Source organism: Ceratocystis lukuohia (assembly GCF_044167205.1).
Source record: "Ceratocystis lukuohia strain C4212 chromosome Unknown Supercontig5_pilon, whole genome shotgun sequence".
Lineage (NCBI taxonomy): Eukaryota > Fungi > Ascomycota > Sordariomycetes > Microascales > Ceratocystidaceae > Ceratocystis > Ceratocystis lukuohia.
This window is the reverse complement of record NW_027263524.1, coordinates 1,653,732-1,670,001: the sequence shown is the minus strand read 5'-3', so window position 1 is coordinate 1,670,001 and position 16,270 is coordinate 1,653,732. Positions and strand designations below refer to the sequence as shown.

Here is a 16,270-nt window from a genome sequence, read left to right as displayed (position 1 = left end):
GAATTCCAAACAATCAAAATGGACAGTCGAGGCCTCATGATGATAGGCAGAGGGGACGAAGTTCGGCTTTTGATAGTGTAATCGCAATGTACCGCTCTCGCACCCAACTGGCCAAACATAGTTGGGAAATATGTATGGACCAAGGCGGTAGGAAAAGGCAGTCGTGTGATGATCACCAGCCACTACGAAACTGCTAGTTAGATTAGAGTTGGTGCTGTGGGCTATTGATCGAGTGTCTGGGTTGTGAACTGACATAAGACATATCGATCAAGGACTTCCATTGGGTGGCTGCATATGTCACAATACGGCTGCAGGCCGGCATGGTACTTTTTTTTGCAAAAATCTGCCATGTCTGATGAACAACTTAGCGCTCCTAACACCTGGGACTAGTATTCAAGGTATCTAGGGAATCACAAATTGGCATATACTCTGCTGTCGCAGATTGTTTTGAGGAGAATATATGTGTCTAAAATGAGGGGCTAGGAGTTATCGACAGAAGGATCAACTATAGAAGTGGGGTAACGTATATGATGGGCATATGCACCGCACCAAACACATATGTGCACCAAAAAACCGACACTCAAGACGGAACATGGGATAGTATCTAAAAAGCGAAACTAAATGCTAAGCTCTTTTGCGGACATTGTGGAAACTATCTGACATATTCTTGCATCATGACTCGTTCTAACACATGTTCTGCGGTGCCTTTCATTCACTAGTCCTGACCCTACTCGATCACCACTTGCCGATAATTCCACTACTGCCTGTGTGTTAATGTTCTCTTGATCGATTGCTTGCCTACCATAATCTATAATTATCGTTCCTGTATTTTGTAGCCGCCTTCTTTTCTATTTGTGCCGCTTGCTAAGTGTCTTGCCTGACTGTGGCTAGTGCGAGTCGCAGTTATTCTAAACGCTATCTGTTGCGTGGCGCGGTATATATGTTAAGTGGCGTCCCGTCCCATACGTGCCCCACTTATCCGAACCTGTTGTGGCTGAACACGTGACAGGATTGACACCACAATGCAAAAGGAATAGTTTCAGGTCGTAGCATAGACTTAAACCTTTTAATAAACCAACTGATTCAACATTTAAGATCTATTTTACACTATCTAAAAGAAAGGCAAGCTAGGGCTGGCTGTAAATAGGAGTAAATATTGAAGTCTAAATAGGTTTAGCTAGGTCAAATGGCGCCTTTAGCTTCACTTCCTCTGATCCTTTTACTCCTCTGGGTCCAAAATAGACATGGTAAAGAATGACGTATTGTTTTCGTCTGTGTACAAGTAGACTCTCACTCTATCCTCTGAGATACATGTCTCGCAGTCAATCCAATCATCAATATTGACATTGAGGAGGTAGTCAGGCATGTTTTGCACCTCACAGCTGCATATATCGTTCCGGCACGATGACACGCTAACGTAGTGAGCTCCACTTACATCATAAAACGGAACCTCAGCTGGTCTTTCATGTCCAATCTGTCGAAAGATTTTCCCATCAGGTACGATATTATTCTTCATGTAGTCAAGATAATAAAGGATCTCGTGCTCTTGGAATTCGTAGTCAGCATATTCCTCTGGGTCGGACAACCCGTTTCCTGGAGGCCAGAACGCTTTCATATAATCGTTTTTGTGGTAAACTGCCCACAGTCTTGTCTTGGTGCCTACACATGTCATTGCCCATACCGTTTTCTGGCCGGTTTCAACAAGATGCGCCATGCAGGCATTATATGCCTGGGCTTCGACGTCATCAAAATAAGTTAAAGATTCATCGCTTCTCTTGGCCTCTATAAAGAGTAGGGGCTGGTGGAAAAACTGATTAATCAATTCCAGCTTGAGATCTACACGGCGTCGATCGTCGTGTCTTCTTGTTGGTGGCTGCTGAGATGCGATAATCCAGTCAGGGCCGACAAAGGCAACTTGTTTGAAGACATATTCCCAAAATCTGGTTGTGGCCCATTCCGGATAATCATTGGCGTCCTGCATCAGAGATTGCCCTTGATGGGTTTTTAATAGAGACATAATGTATGTGGCTTTGGTGGAGAGATGAATAAAATAAATCATGTACTTGTATGAGTGATGGGGTAGAGTTATCTCTACTAATGAGGTATCGTAGAAAGTATTTATAAACGTACGTTAACAGCATTTTCTCATCAGTTAGTTCATTATTAATCCAGTTTGAGATCTTGGTTTTCCATGAGTCGTCCAGGCAAAGAATGACGTTCTTTGAGTAGCCACGAGTGCGTGTTGTGAGGTATTTGCAAAGACAGGTACGTTTCCAAAGTTCAAGAAGGACGGGTCTGTAACAAAGAAAATGTCTATTCGTGCACAGCATATCTAATAAAATACGTCCCTAAGCTGTCCGGTTAGAGAAAGGCGCAAGTTTGTACAGATGAGTGGAGGTTACAACTAAAGATCCCCAAGGCTTGTTTTCCAAACTTACACGAAGGGAGTACAAAGACCGCACTTCTCTTACCCATGGCTCAGACAAGCAAGATGGAAAATGACTTCGACAAAGTTCGTTCATTAAGCCATCGTGAGTGGGAATGAATCCTGATTACTCAATTCTGAGAAACTGTTTCACCTCGAAAACGAATTCGCGTTTGCTATATCTCAAACCAGGATTTCTACTTCCCTTAAACTCCCTAAAAGCCCAGCCTATACGTCTGTTTGAAAGGGATTTATACAGGTAATCTGTTGTAGAATTGCTTGTATTCATTGTTCACTCTCTCCTTCGTCCACCCCTGAGTACTTCGACTATGAGATATAGATACTTGGGTTTACAGTCATGTGTCCTTTCCTCCATGTCTGCTTAGTCATGTTCTGACACACCCCCTCGCAAGATTCAATCGTAGCGATATACTCAGAGTATGACTCTCATCCTAGCCCAAGTCCACCATTTCCTCATCCTCAGATCCTGCACCGCATTCTCTAGTTCCCCTCACTTGTGCTTCACCCGGGATCCTCACCCCCAAGGATTGTCTGAAGGCTGTGTATTCTTTGTCCAGTAGTGGCTTTGTGAGCCCGTCCGCTGGCATCTCCGATGTTGGCAGGTAGTTGACAGCTATGCGCTTTGCCTGGACTTCTACTCGTAGCCATTCATTTGCTAGGTCAAGATGCCTCATCCTTGAGGTCTGTGGAGCGTGGGTATTTGTCACTGCCCTGATTGTCTGCTGGTTGTCACAGTGTGTCTTCAGCATTGGCGGAATAGGAACCCACATCGCCTTAGCAATGCGGCGTATCCACATTGCCTCCCTGCACACTGATGATGCTGCAATCAATTCTGCTTCCGACGTCGAGGTAGAGACGACTGTCTGCTTGTTGATTTTGGCGAAGATGACTGTCGACATGAATTTGATTAACTGCCCCTGCGTACTTCTGAGATCTAATCTGTCTGCAAAGCTTGCATCTGAGTAGACCTGGAATGTCGGGACTAGTGTGGTGTCTTTTGCCTCTATTGTCAGAAAGGCGTCCTTGGATTGTTGGACATATTCCAGTATGTCGAGTAGCGCCGCCCAGTGGTGTGTTTGGCCTGGGTTCGCTGCATGTTCCGAGGCAATGCTGACACTAAATTTCAAATCTGGTCTGGTGTTATTGCTGAGCCGTAGAAGTTCTCCCAGAAGTTGCTGGTATTTGTTCTTAAGTCTGAGATCACCGTTATCAGCTGGGTTCCTTGGAAGTCGAGGGTTCCGCATAGGACATGCGACCACGCGTCTTTTCCCATCTTGCAGGTAGGTCCCCCATTTGTTCAACAGCGTTCCGATATACGCATATTGATTCGCTCTGATGTAGTTCTGCGTTCGAACATATTGCACTCCAAGGTACAGGGATAGAGGTCCACCCCCCGTGCACTCAACGACTGAGCGGATCGCGGCGACCTGTTCTGTCGCCATTCTGGTTGACTCTAGGTCTTTGGCGTGGATTTCCAACCAGTCATCCACCCATAGGACAATGAATCGTTGTCCATCTGGGCTTGCAAATAGACATGGATCTTCCAGTACTGGCCGTAGGTCCGTTAATTCCGTGATGATTCTCGTGAAGAGAGCATTCCATAGTGATGGACTTTCTCTGAGACCAAAGATCGCCTTCTTTGTCCGGAGGATGCGATTCTTCTGACCACCCGCATACATTTTCATGTAAATGGGCCTTGGGAGCGTTGCATTCATAAAGGCGTTGGATACATCCCACTGGGTCACACTCATATCCTTCCTGAGGGCAAGGACTAGTATCATGCGCAATGATACTGACGACAGTGTGGCAGCATACAGTACTGCCGACGGATCTTTCGGTTGTTGATCCCCTCGAATCGTAAGTCTTGCCTTGCATGACTTGAAATATGTTCCCGATTCATCTGTCTTGTAGAAGAAGACCCATTTGTTGTCGAGGACCCTGTCGCCTGCGGCCTTTGCTGAGTCGATCTCATCCCATGAGTTCGCCTTGGCATGCGTTTGCAGGTGCGCTTCACGCGCTTCCTTCCATTCATCTGCCATCCAGCAAGTTAGGGATTCCTTGTAGTGGGCTGGCGTCGATGGCATTTCCGACATGGGGATCGGATGGGTGTGTCGTTCTCGCCATCTTCCTTTGAAATTATCCTCTTCCAGTGTCTTGGGGTTATGGAAGGTCCTTCTCTTCGCTATTTTCTTTGCTTTCTTCGGGTACCACTTGACTGCTGCCATAAGCACCCCCTGAGCTGCATTCATGTGGATTGGCCGAGGCCCTTGGTGCTGCTCTTTGGAGACTTTTTGCGAGGAGTTTACCATTGGACCAAAGGTTAGAGATCCTGTTTTCACCGCTTTCGCGAGATCATCGTTCGTCGTAGCCTGTCGCAGTAGGGCGTTTGATATTGGCAAAATGTTGTGTCCTGGTGAATGCTCCGCGTACTTGCATGGTTCTCGGGAAAAATCCGCCAGCTTGCAGAAGAGAGTTCTTTCATCAATGTCGGCGTCTCTCCTCTCCTGGACCGCCCCTGTGTCCGGGTTCCACACTCGGTAGACCCCTGTGGTCTCTCCGTACCCAACTAAGCATCCTACTTCTGCTCTTGGGTTGTCGCGCTCCATCCTGCCTACTCCTCTTAGGGTGGATGATTTCAGCGAGTAGACTACCGACCAGAGGACTCGAAGATGCCGATCGAGGGCTTTCTCTTGTAGACTAGCGGGTAGGGTGTGACACCGCCTATCGTATCACTTGGTAAGCGGTTATGAATATAGATCGCCGACATCATTTTCTCCGTCCATAGGAGAGCAGGGATTCCAGAGTGAACAGATATCGCTCTGTATCTCGTCTTGATTACCGCCGTAACTCGTTCTGCTCCACCGTTCTGGTCTTGAGCATATGGTGCCGAAATGTGCAACGTGAGGCCATGATTCTTAAAGCTTTCTTCCAGGCCCAAGTTTCTGATCTCTCCATCGGCCTCCAAGACAGACACCTTGTGTCCATGTGCTGCATCGAGTTTCCTTATGAGCATCGTAACTGCCTCGAAGACGGTTCTGGCTTTCCTATTCATGAGGCACACCCCTCCAGGTAAACCTAGAGAACCTATCTACCATGAACATGATCGATGAGTACGTTGGGTTACCCTTCATGTCCGTGAAGTCAATTGCCACTCTCTTAAATGGCCGGGTTGGGGGGGGGGCCTTCCTTTGACCTAGTGTGATGCTTTCTGCGCCTGATCAAGCACCCGTGCTGCGGGATGGGCGGTACATCCATGCCAGATTTTCGTCGTCGTAGCTTTCTTTCCCATCCCTGTTGGTGCAACAAAGTGGTTTCTCGCCTGCCTGGCGGCACTAGTATGGTCAAAGTCATCCTTCTGACTTTCCATTGTACCCAGGGCTGCGAATGTGAGATTTGAGCCTGGACTTGCAGTCCTTTCTGCATCTTCATCCTGGATGCCTATATTTTGAGATTCATTGTTAGTGTCCTAATTGGATCTCCCACCCCCCAGCTTCAGGTGTCACTTAGCGAGGTTTTCAATGTCTCTGGATAGTCTATCCAGCCTGACTGAGTCTGTCCGTAACTGGACCATTGACTACTGTCCCTAACTGGGACTGCTAGTGTTGACTTACCAGTGTCTAGCGCATAGAGCGTTCCATATCGCACTATTCGGCACAGCTTCGCTCTATCTTTCTTTGTTACCAGAAAGTTGTTGTCCGTATCCCAGATTGCACCCTTCCTCTCTAAGAGGCCGTAGGATATCACATTGCATGGGAATGTTGGAGCATATGCCACATCAAGTAGATTTAGTGCCCGGAAGTCGCCCCCATGTAGTGGGAGACGCACCGTTCCTGCGCTCGAAGTAGACACTACATCTCCCCCTGTAATGATCTGGGCTTGCACTTCCCTCATCATCCCAACAAAATGTGTCCTAGAGTTGAAAACGTGACGGCCGGCTCCCGAATCTAAAAGTACTCATCGTTTCATGGAGGATCTCAACATGCCCCCTAGCTCAAGATCATGGATCGAGCTCGACATGGGATGTACGTTTTCTGCAGTGGCCATGACTAGGTCCTCCCCTACTATGTCAAGCGACCGGCTTATCCCCACGTTGGGTATGGCTGCGTTGGCCCCTAGCATCGCCATGTTGATTGTAATGGAAACTGGCGCAGTAAGATCCATCACCCTTCCGGATGTGAATACCCCTTCTTTGGCTTTTCTACCGCTTTGATCACTTTGGTTATGAGGTTGGGAAAGTAGCTCCAGGCCAATTTCAGAGAAGGAGGAGCATATATCTTTTATTTGGCCCTTTCCCCCTTCCTAGGCATATCTTGGAGTATCTGTCCTTTCCCATTTCTGGGTGTATCTTGAAGCCTCCAGTCGCCTCCACTCTCTTGAGTTCCAGTGCCAGCGGATGGCCAGGTACTGCCACGTACTTCTTCAAGACATCCATGAGTTTATCGACCACCTTGTCTGGCCAATATTCTTCCCTAACCTGGGTAGTGAGAGAACCAACTTAGCGAGTAGTTTGAGTCTTTAGTGAAGACTTCGGTGCGAGAGCGTGTATAAAGTTGATCTTGTATTGTCTGTCTTCTATCTTCTAACGAGTGATTGTACGAGCTACTTAAATACCTGGAAGTGAACCCCTTCTCCAAACCATATCTGTCCTTGTGACTGAATCTCAATCATGGTGAGACGGTTAGTAGTTGGGGAATACGATTGCGAAGTATGAAGGGTAGTCACGAGGGAAAGATGCGACATGGGTGGTTTGCACGTAGCGCCGTCCCTGCGGTCACATGTTTGCAACAGAGTCGAAGAAATACTGCCGACGGAAGCCGAATTTTCACAGACCCCCCCCCAGGTCAGTGCCATTGCTGACGCTTGATAGTATGGGGCTGAACTGAATTACGGCGCAAGTTTAGTGCCTATGTCGACTAGACGCAGCTGTTGGACGAAGCGCTTGTAAGCGTCCGTAGCGAGAGGCTTGGTGAGTCCATCAGCAGCCATTTCAGACGTCTTTATCCATTGAGGTACTAGACGACCTTGCTGGACTTCTTGACGAAGCCAGTGCCTGTGGATGTCGACGTGACGAAGCTTCGTGGTGAGCTGAGCGTCTGGAGCCTTGAGAAGGCGAATTGTCTGCTGATTATCACAATGGATCTCTGGCGTAGTCGCTGGGTATCCAGCCGATTTCATAAGGCGCATGAAAGCAACTAAATCTCTTGCAGTTTGCGATAGTGCAAGAAGCTCGGCCTCTGTGGAGGAAGTGGTAACCGTGGATTGGCGTGCGGCTTTCCAATCAATAGCCCCGTTGTGTAGCATGAAGAGAGATCCGTACGAGGAGCGACGAGTATCGATGTTGTCTGCAAAAGGAGAATCTGAGTAGACCTTGAAGTTTGATTCGTAAACTTTAAAGGCGGATTCCATGGCATCGGATGAATACTCAATTGCAAGTGTAGGTGTGGATGCGAGATATGCCAGTGCTCTGTCAGCAGCAGCCATGTGTTCATTGGAGGGATTCGACATAAAGCGTGCAAGTTGAGAAGCCGCAAAAGCGATGTCTGGACGTGTGACAACAGCTGGCCAATTTAATGACCCTACCTTCTGTTGATATAGGTTGACAAAGTCGGGCTGTGCTTGCGTGCCTTCTCGTGGTGCCATGTTGTCAGGCCTCATGGGTGTCTGGTACTTGTGCGTGGTGACGATGTTAAACTTAGTGATAAGTTGTTTGATATACGCGTCTTGTACAAGCCAAAGCTTCCGCTGACTGCGATCTCGTAAGATTCTGACTCCCAAGAACCAACTTGCTGGTCCGAGGAAATTGGTTTCGTAAATCTTTGAGATCTTTCTTTCGAATGCGCGCAGTTCGTCAGTTGCTGTGGCTGCGTATATCAGGTCATCGACGTAGTACATGACCAAGAGAGTGCCATTGGGATCCTTGAACAGACAGTTGCATCCATTCACGGGTACCAGTCCGATGTCTAGAAGCGTGTTGGTGAGGTGCTGGTACCAGAGGTATGGTGACTGCTTTAGTCCGTAGAGAGCCTTTAACAGTTCCCAGATGTCAGTGCCTTGCGAGAAGCCGTCTGGTGCCTGTACAAAGGTCTGCTTGTCGATATTCGGGTTGATGAAAGCATTGACCATGTCCGCTTGAGCAGTTTCCAGATTGTAGGCTGCTATTATTGACATAAAGTAGCAGAAGACTCGCATTGCAGCAGTGGCGGCAAAAGTTTCATCTGGGGTTGGCTGTAAATCTCCGCGCACGCAAATACGTGCTTTGAACTTCTTGAGATAGCCATCTTCATCGAACTTATACTTCAAGACCCATACCAAAGGTAGGACTCTTTGCTGGTCCGCGGATTCTTTGGATGCTCAATTAAATGCTTCTTTGCTGATCAGCGTATTGATTTCCTTCTCGCATGCTGCACGCCATTGACTGGCGTATTGGGATTTCATGGCTTGCCAGTACGTTTTTGGCTCTGGAGGCATGGAGTCGCGATGCGGACGACTGTTCTTGACCCCCCCAGCGAAGGAAGCATGAAATTGTCCCTCAGCAAGCTGTGCTACCGCAAGTGCAGCGTTTCGTCGGCGTGTTCTGCGATTTGGAAGGATGTTTGCAGTATCGACATCCGCGCTGATCGTGTTGGCACGAGGCGCCACATTGACTCTGCGTGATTGAGATGGTAGAGTTTGCGACGCCCCAGTGAGCTGTATGGGCGATGACGGAGGAAGGAGATCAAACTGTGAGTTTTCTGTTTCCGGAAAATCAATGTCTGGCGTGGGACTGGGCGTGCGAGGTTTCACGGGAGGTGCTGCCGTGGCCGTCTCGTTCTGAGTGTTGGGTTGTGGAGGCGAGGCTCCTGGTGAGGGCGTAGGTTGGCCACTCCAAGGTTTGACGGGTTTTTTCATTGTTATTTTTTCTGTTTCTGAGGGCGAGATGGCATCTGGTACGAGTGTTTCCACTGGTCGCTGGACTGTTTCCTGAAGAACGGTTTCCCATATACCCTCATCAGGTTCCGCAGTGGAGTCTGGTTCGATCGTGCTGACGAAGTGTTGTATTGGCTGCAGGATTGCCAGGTCGACACTTCGTGGGTCGTAAAAGTTTGTCTCGTCAAAAGTGACGTCTCGTGTGCGGATGACTGCCTGCTGACTCGGCACCCAGATCTGGAAGATATTGGTAGAATGGTATCCGACAAGATAACCAATGTGCGCTCGATATTGGAGCTTCATTCGATACGGGATATTGCGGATCAACGGATATGCCTTGCATCCATAGGGACGGATGTGGGCGAGCGAAGGTTTGTGTCCGTATAGCACTTCGAATGGCGTCCGATATCTGAGTTTACCTTCATCCTCAACTGCGAGTGCTCGAGTGGGAGTCCGATTAAGGAGATATACGGCCGCTTCCATGACTTCTGGCCATAGGTCATGTGGAAGAGGTCCTCGAAGCGTACGGGCCTTCTGGACAATCATTTTACCAGCATGTTCAGCACGACCATTGTTACGGGTGAGGCGCAATGCTATGATTCGTATATAATCTTTATTGATTGATGAGGAGGGAAAGGAGTCTATCTAGAAGGTTGTGCTGGTGAGCAGGGTGAAATACTTCACTTACCCCCTGTTTCCGCCCACCTTCACCGCCTTCCATATTCAGTACTAAACTGCAATAACCATTCTGTGCTTGAGTGGAGGCGGCGCTCGATTCGGTGATGATGCCAAATTCCTGGGTGAGCTCGCGGTATGGTGCTCCTAAGAGCGCCCAATCGTTGTCGGAGCGGAAACATTTGACGTTGTGGCCATATTGATTTCGGACTAGAAGAATAAACGCGCGGAGATGTGGCACAACCTCCTTGCGCCGACGCAGAGGCCAAAACCAGTGTGCATGGCTGATCTGGTCAACCAGGTGGAGCCCCCATTCCATACCGTTGTAAGCGCGGTCCATCTGGATAAAATCGAAGCAGACTCTGTCGAAAGGATTGATTGCCTGGATCTCATTTTGGTTCAATCGGCGTGAGACAATAGCGTGTGCCTTTGACAGAGCACAAGTCTGGCATTCGATAGTTGTTGGACCATGTTCCACCCCCTTCACGCCATCGACTGCTTTGACGAGATGTTCCATTACATCAGGGCCAGGGTGGCCAAGCGCCTGATGCCGTCTATTTTCTGTGGCGGTGATGGGTTTGCGGGGTGCTGCGATTGTGACGGCAAACGCGCTACTCTGAAAGAGCTCCATAGGCGTGTCATGACCAAAGTTGACGAACAGGTGACCATCTAGTTCTCGTAGGCGCGCAAAAACAGGTTTGTCGTCGGAGAAGAGCACATTGTCACGAGTGTTGAGGTATACTCCGCGAGATTTGAGGAGCTTGTTGGATACTAAGTTGGTTAGGAAGTCCGGCACGTAGGCGACATTGGTGAGTTTGATGAATTCGGTCTTCTTAGGGCCACTAATTGGTATGACAACCTCTCTGTAGGCCTCTATTTTGACCTCCTGACTGCCGGCAGCGAGCCACTCGTTCTGCACCTTTCGTGTATCGGTGAAGCCCATGCGTGTGTTGGTGACATGGACATCTGAACCAGTGTCATAGATCCAGCTGTCTCGGAGGCGGTCGAAGTGATCGTGATGTTGAACTGAGAAAGCCCCGGCGGTTGAGGACGTTACGAAGGCCTTCTTGATTTCGATACCTGTACTCGCGTTCGACGGTTTTTCTGGCGTGTTCTGCGCAGATTCTGATTTCTTGACGTACTTAGCTGAATTCTCGACTGATTTGCGTAGCCTCCAGCTATCAGCGAGTTTCTTATTTATGGAATCGTGAATTTGCTGATTCGCCTTCCAGTCCGTGGGGCGAAGTGACGGGTGAAGGTACAGGCATGCACTGAAACGATGCATCTCTCCACATAAGCAAGCCTTTTCCACTGGCTTTTGTTTTGACTGGTCGTTGGTTGCGACAAAGGCTCCCGTCTGAGGCTGGTTACCTCTCAAAGCGTTAACCAACTGGCACTCCTGTCTGAATTGGACTAGAAGATCTTCGAAAATGACTTCTTTGTTCTTTATCATGCGGGAGACCACTCGTTCGACCCAACCTGTCGGTGCGATGGGGCCAATTGACGCGAGCAGTGCTTCAACAGCGCTTGTATTCTCAGCTTCTGACAACCCAAGTTTTGTGAGATTTGCGTGAGCTGCCAGTAAGTTGTTGAGCCATAATTCAAGACCCTGCTTCCTCGGTGGCTGAAGAGCCGTCCTCCAGGCTTCACGTGCCTGTCTCTTTATCTGGGCGGTGGACTGATTGAACCGTTTGTAGAGAGCGGCGATCTGGTCTTTGGCCGTGTGTTTTTCTGTGAGCAAAAGCAAGCTGAGATTGCCGGAGACCGTTTGACCGATGAAGTCTGAGATTGTTTGCAGAGCCTTCTGTTGCGTCTCATATTTCTTCGACTCGAGTGCGAAGACACGATATTTTCGCTCATACAAGGGGTCTTCAAGGTCGGGGAGCTCAGGTTCAGTAAGCAAGGTTTGGGTGGCGGGTGCTGCAGTTGCAGCTGCATCAACGGTGGTTGGTTGTTGTGGTTTGAGAAGATCCCATACTGATAGGGAGATAGATTTAAGCTTCAAGCGGTTGTACCAGACATCCCAGTCCGACTGAGAGGTCAGCGTGACCTCAACTTGAAGCATCTGAGTAGACATCGTGATTAGCGATTGTAAGATTGCGTTAACACAAGTGAGGCGGTGATTGAGTTAGGTAAGATGAAACAAAAAGCAAGGTGACGAAAACAAGTGTACAAGTGAATCAATAATGGCGAGTGCGAGTGAGCGTGAGATTCTGTGTTTTTTGCAAGTGAAAGGCGTCAACCGGGCTCAGGTAGCTAAGGCAGGCGAAATGTGCTTGTTCATCCAAGCACGCAGCCTTTTTTTTTCGTTCGAGGCCGAATTTATACCTGGGTCTCATAGGCGCGACAGGTGGTTTCCATCGTCCTAGCGTGGCAAGCTAGTAGCTTTTCATGGCTAGAAAGCCTTACTCGAGTGGGGATGGGCTCTGCTTCTTCCAATCGAGAGCGTTGTCGTGTCGGCATGCGGGCTCGGCGAGCTTCTTCTTCCAATCGAGAGCGTTGTCGTGTCGGCATGCGGGCTCGTCGAGCTTCTTCTTCCAATCGAGAGCGTTGTCGTGTCGGCATGCGGGCTCGGCGAGCTTCTTCTTCCGCATCTGCTCTGGTGACATTCTCCCAGTCTTGATCATCGACTAGAGTTGCGTTTGGGTATGAGATATAGATGCTTGGGTTTACAGTAACGTGTCCTTTCCTCCAGGCACGAGGTACATCAACCCCCCCCCCCCCATTTGGTACTCCGACTCCCCTTTTGGCAGTTACTACGTGGGCATCAGGTCTTTTCTACACGGGCATCAGGCTTTATGCACTCTGATTGGCTCTAGCTTACAGGTACAAGCCCCATAAAGGCGGTGAAGCATGTGCACTAACAGTGGGCCAAATCTCAAGGATTCTTTACAAGTAGCAAGACTACGGTTGCTGTGAATTTCTTCTTCTAGAAGGGCCATTTCACAACCTTTGTCTCTATACTATTTATTTGAGCTGCCTTTATACCCAAATATAACCACTTGATTCTCATTCTCTAAATACAATGCAATCTCCCTCTCTGTCCATTAGATACAAAGCTTGCTATTCTTCAGTATCTTTATCTATCCTTCTCTAGATGTCAGCTACACCCCTTCTTCCTGTTCTGAGAGGATTATCCCCCAGCTCCCAGGTGACCTCAGCCTCTATACAGCCATTCTCTGCCTTACTCTACTGGCTGTCATGAGGTTGTTTTCCTGAGTAGGTGCAGCTACATCATAGTACTTAAGAGTAATAACATAGGATAAAGAAATCATATATCAGTGAAGTCTTCAACACAAAGAGTATCCTGTCCTTTTTACATTTCTTTGTATAAGTATCAGCCATAGAATTGGCCAGGGGAGAGAGGTACATTGGCAGAATTCCAGAGCATAGAATGCACTAACAGACACATTTCCAGCCAATCAGAGTGCGTAAATTGATGCCCACATAAGCCCGATGCCTGTGTAGAAAAAACCTGATGCCCACGTAGTAACTGCCAAAAGGGGAGTCGGAGTACCAAATGGGGGGGGGGGTTTATGTACCTCGTGCCTTTCCTCCATGTCTGCTTAGTCATGTTCTGACATAATCCCTAGTTTATTTGACAAAAAAACCCCGATTTCGAGTGGCTCTGATTTAAACCAGATCGAAGGATAGAACAGGTAGGGTGGTGAGTGTTTCGAGCGATTAGGAAAGCAACTAACGCCTGAACTGTTGCGGTATGGAGCACTAAGGTTTCGGTCTGCTCTGCTGCTCCCTACACCTAGCGTACTTTAAGGGATAGCATCAAACACCCATGGAAATAGCTGGAAGCCCAGAAATGGGAATCCAGCTGAAAGTGATAGGAAATACCCCTGCTCAAGTCAAAGTGGTGGATCTGTTGAATAGACCTAACGCTGTTATTCTTTATTGACTCTATAAATCGCTAACTATTTTAACCTCAATTTCTAAATTACTTTTCCAGCTTTTCTAGCTTTTATACTTCTGTATATTTTCAGCCACAGTGGATAGGTCTGTGCACAATTGTCTGAGGGGTGCTTGTCAAAGCGCCACACAACAGTCACGTGCCTGAGGCAAGCTTGGAGCGCCACGCAACAGGATCCCGCAATGCACGCAGGTGCATGGGTAGCAGCAAGGCCACTAGATTAGGTTGCGTCAATGCAGAGTGCGCCAACTACTTTCACATAGTTAACTTAACTGTACATCTCTTTCTTCATACATAGGTGTATGTACGTGTTCTCTGACCTGTCTAAAACTAGTTATATTTTCATATGTTCCCCTCAACTCAACTACTGCCAACTTGGTTTCTTCAAAGGAATGCTAAAACGCCAGCTCATCATTCATTTTTTTTAATAAAAATACCAGCCTGTCTACTATGCTCATGATCTCACGTACTTGTGGCTTTTACTAGAGCTAACTGCCACTGACGTGTGATTCTAGATTGAGAACAAGGATTGTGACGGAAGCATATGGGAATCGGTTGTATACAATCTTCGACAGGGCTAACACCTAGTCCACATTGACCGAGTGATCTTTGTGCGCTGTGCCCGCGTTGTAGTAATATATCACCAAAAGTTCTGACGGAGCCGCACTTTCGTAGAGAAGCCGGTAAGGAAAGACCATTTCGAATGAGGGCTGAACAACAAAAGCTGGGAGAGATGAACTTAACGTTGAGCTATTATGAATGTTTGTAGAATGGGTTCCGATAATCGAAGGTTGTTTGAGCTTATCTGTGATATATGTCAGTGTCATTGGAGTGTCTGTATTATGATGAGCAAAGGGTCCTTTGGCTACCACCATCATGTCGTCCTTAGTGTCACAGTTAGTTCACAGATAGTTTCATATGAGCAGGTCCGGAGATTACACATTGGAGGGGAAAGGAAAGGAAACTAATCTAAAGTATCATGAGGGGTAAAGGGTCCTTATAACGTCTGTCTGCTAAAGGGGGCGGGGGGGGGGGGGGGGGGGGGGGTGCTTCACAATAGCCAAAGGCTAACCAATGGGCGCAGCCCTTACACTTAGAAATTCGCATGAGCTAACTCAAGGTTTGCGCTCGGTACGAAGTCTGGTCGTATCATAATCTTGAAATTTAGATCGAACGAAGAAGGCCTGGATTGGATCAAGCACTTCGACAAGCATACAGGGAGCCGTATGAAAGGCACCCATCCACTGTTAATACTTGGTAGTCATGAGAGCCACCATGCTACCATATTTGAGCGCTACTGCAAAGAACACAACGTTGTTACACTTTGTGTATGCCTCCTCATTCTTTTCATTACCTTCAGCCATTATATTTTGGGTATTTTGGGCCGATGAAGAAGGCGTATCGTCAACAGATCGAGGACTTGATGCGAGCACATGTAACACACGTGAGCAAGCTCGTGTTTCTTTGTGCATTTCACGAGGCATTCTTTACTTCTATGACGGAGAAAAACGTACAGGGGAGCTTTATGGGAGCTAGACTTGTTCCATAAAATCCGGGAAGGGTGTCTGCAGTCTAGAGTGTTGTCATGTTGGCATGTTGGTGGTACCAGCTTCTTCTTCGGTGTTTATCCTGATGACATCATCCCGGTCTGTGTTTAGCTAGAATCTGTATCTGTCGGGGCTACCATGATTTCTGACCCTAACATAGTTCAGCCGAAAGCTAGGGTTAGTATCAGACATAAAGGGGCTTTTCTGTTTATCAGATCTAAATGTATATCTTCAAGTAAACTTCAATTAATCCTGTCCTACTTTAGTTTTAACTAACTTCATTTTTCCAGCTCTTTAGCTTTTATACTTGACCTTTAGGGCTTTAATACTGTTGTTTGTGTATTCAGCCACAATGCGTAGGTTTCTGCGTAATCGCTAATCAAGTGTTTGAGGCGTGCTTAGAGCGCCACGTAACATTTTCCGAGGCCATGTGTTTAGTCTAGCTAGACACTGTAGTGATGGATACATGAATAGGTAGGTTGAGATCCGCTCTTGAAGCAAGAATTAGATACATATACACAACATCAATATTCAGTTCTCCGTTCTTCTTCCTATTCTAGGACATTTAGTGCGTCGTGTTAGAATGGCATTTAGGGAAAAGGTGGGCGCTAGTTAGGTATCTTCTGGCTCCTCTTTCTGGGACGGGTCTGCGGATCAATGTTATCTCCCGTTCTCACAAGAGTTGGCGACTACCTTGAGCTACGACAATTTCGGCCTATCTTTGACCGAGTCTAGGTAGGGGGGGGGGGGGGGATTTTATCGAGCTTGCCGTTG

At 47.8% G+C, this 16,270-nt stretch overlaps 3 protein-coding genes across 3 annotated transcripts; all 3 read right to left on the bottom strand.

The window, feature by feature from the left end:
- Nucleotides 1-1,219: 1,219 nt before the first annotated feature.
- Nucleotides 1,220-2,017, bottom strand: HOO65_050407 (uncharacterized protein; the record flags this gene model as incomplete). The annotated part of the gene is made up of 1 exon (XM_071000885.1): nt 1,220-2,017. One exon carries the CDS (start codon nt 2,015-2,017, stop codon nt 1,220-1,222), a length of 798 nt encoding a protein of 265 aa, XP_070858466.1.
- An 860-nt stretch (nt 2,018-2,877) lies between these two features.
- Nucleotides 2,878-5,459, bottom strand: HOO65_050406 (Copia protease; the record flags this gene model as incomplete). The annotated part of the gene is made up of 2 exons (XM_071003193.1): nt 2,878-5,057; nt 5,102-5,459. 2 exons carry the CDS (start codon nt 5,457-5,459, stop codon nt 2,878-2,880), a joined length of 2,538 nt encoding a protein of 845 aa, XP_070858465.1.
- Nucleotides 5,460-7,330: 1,871 nt separating this feature from the next.
- HOO65_050405 (Reverse transcriptase RNA-dependent DNA polymerase) lies at nt 7,331-12,654 on the bottom strand (the record flags this gene model as incomplete). Its single annotated transcript, XM_071003074.1, has 5 exons — nt 7,331-8,740; nt 8,945-9,945; nt 10,058-12,092; nt 12,356-12,392; nt 12,437-12,654. 5 exons carry the CDS (start codon nt 12,652-12,654, stop codon nt 7,331-7,333), a joined length of 4,701 nt encoding a protein of 1,566 aa, XP_070858464.1.
- Nucleotides 12,655-16,270: the final 3,616 nt, after the last annotated feature.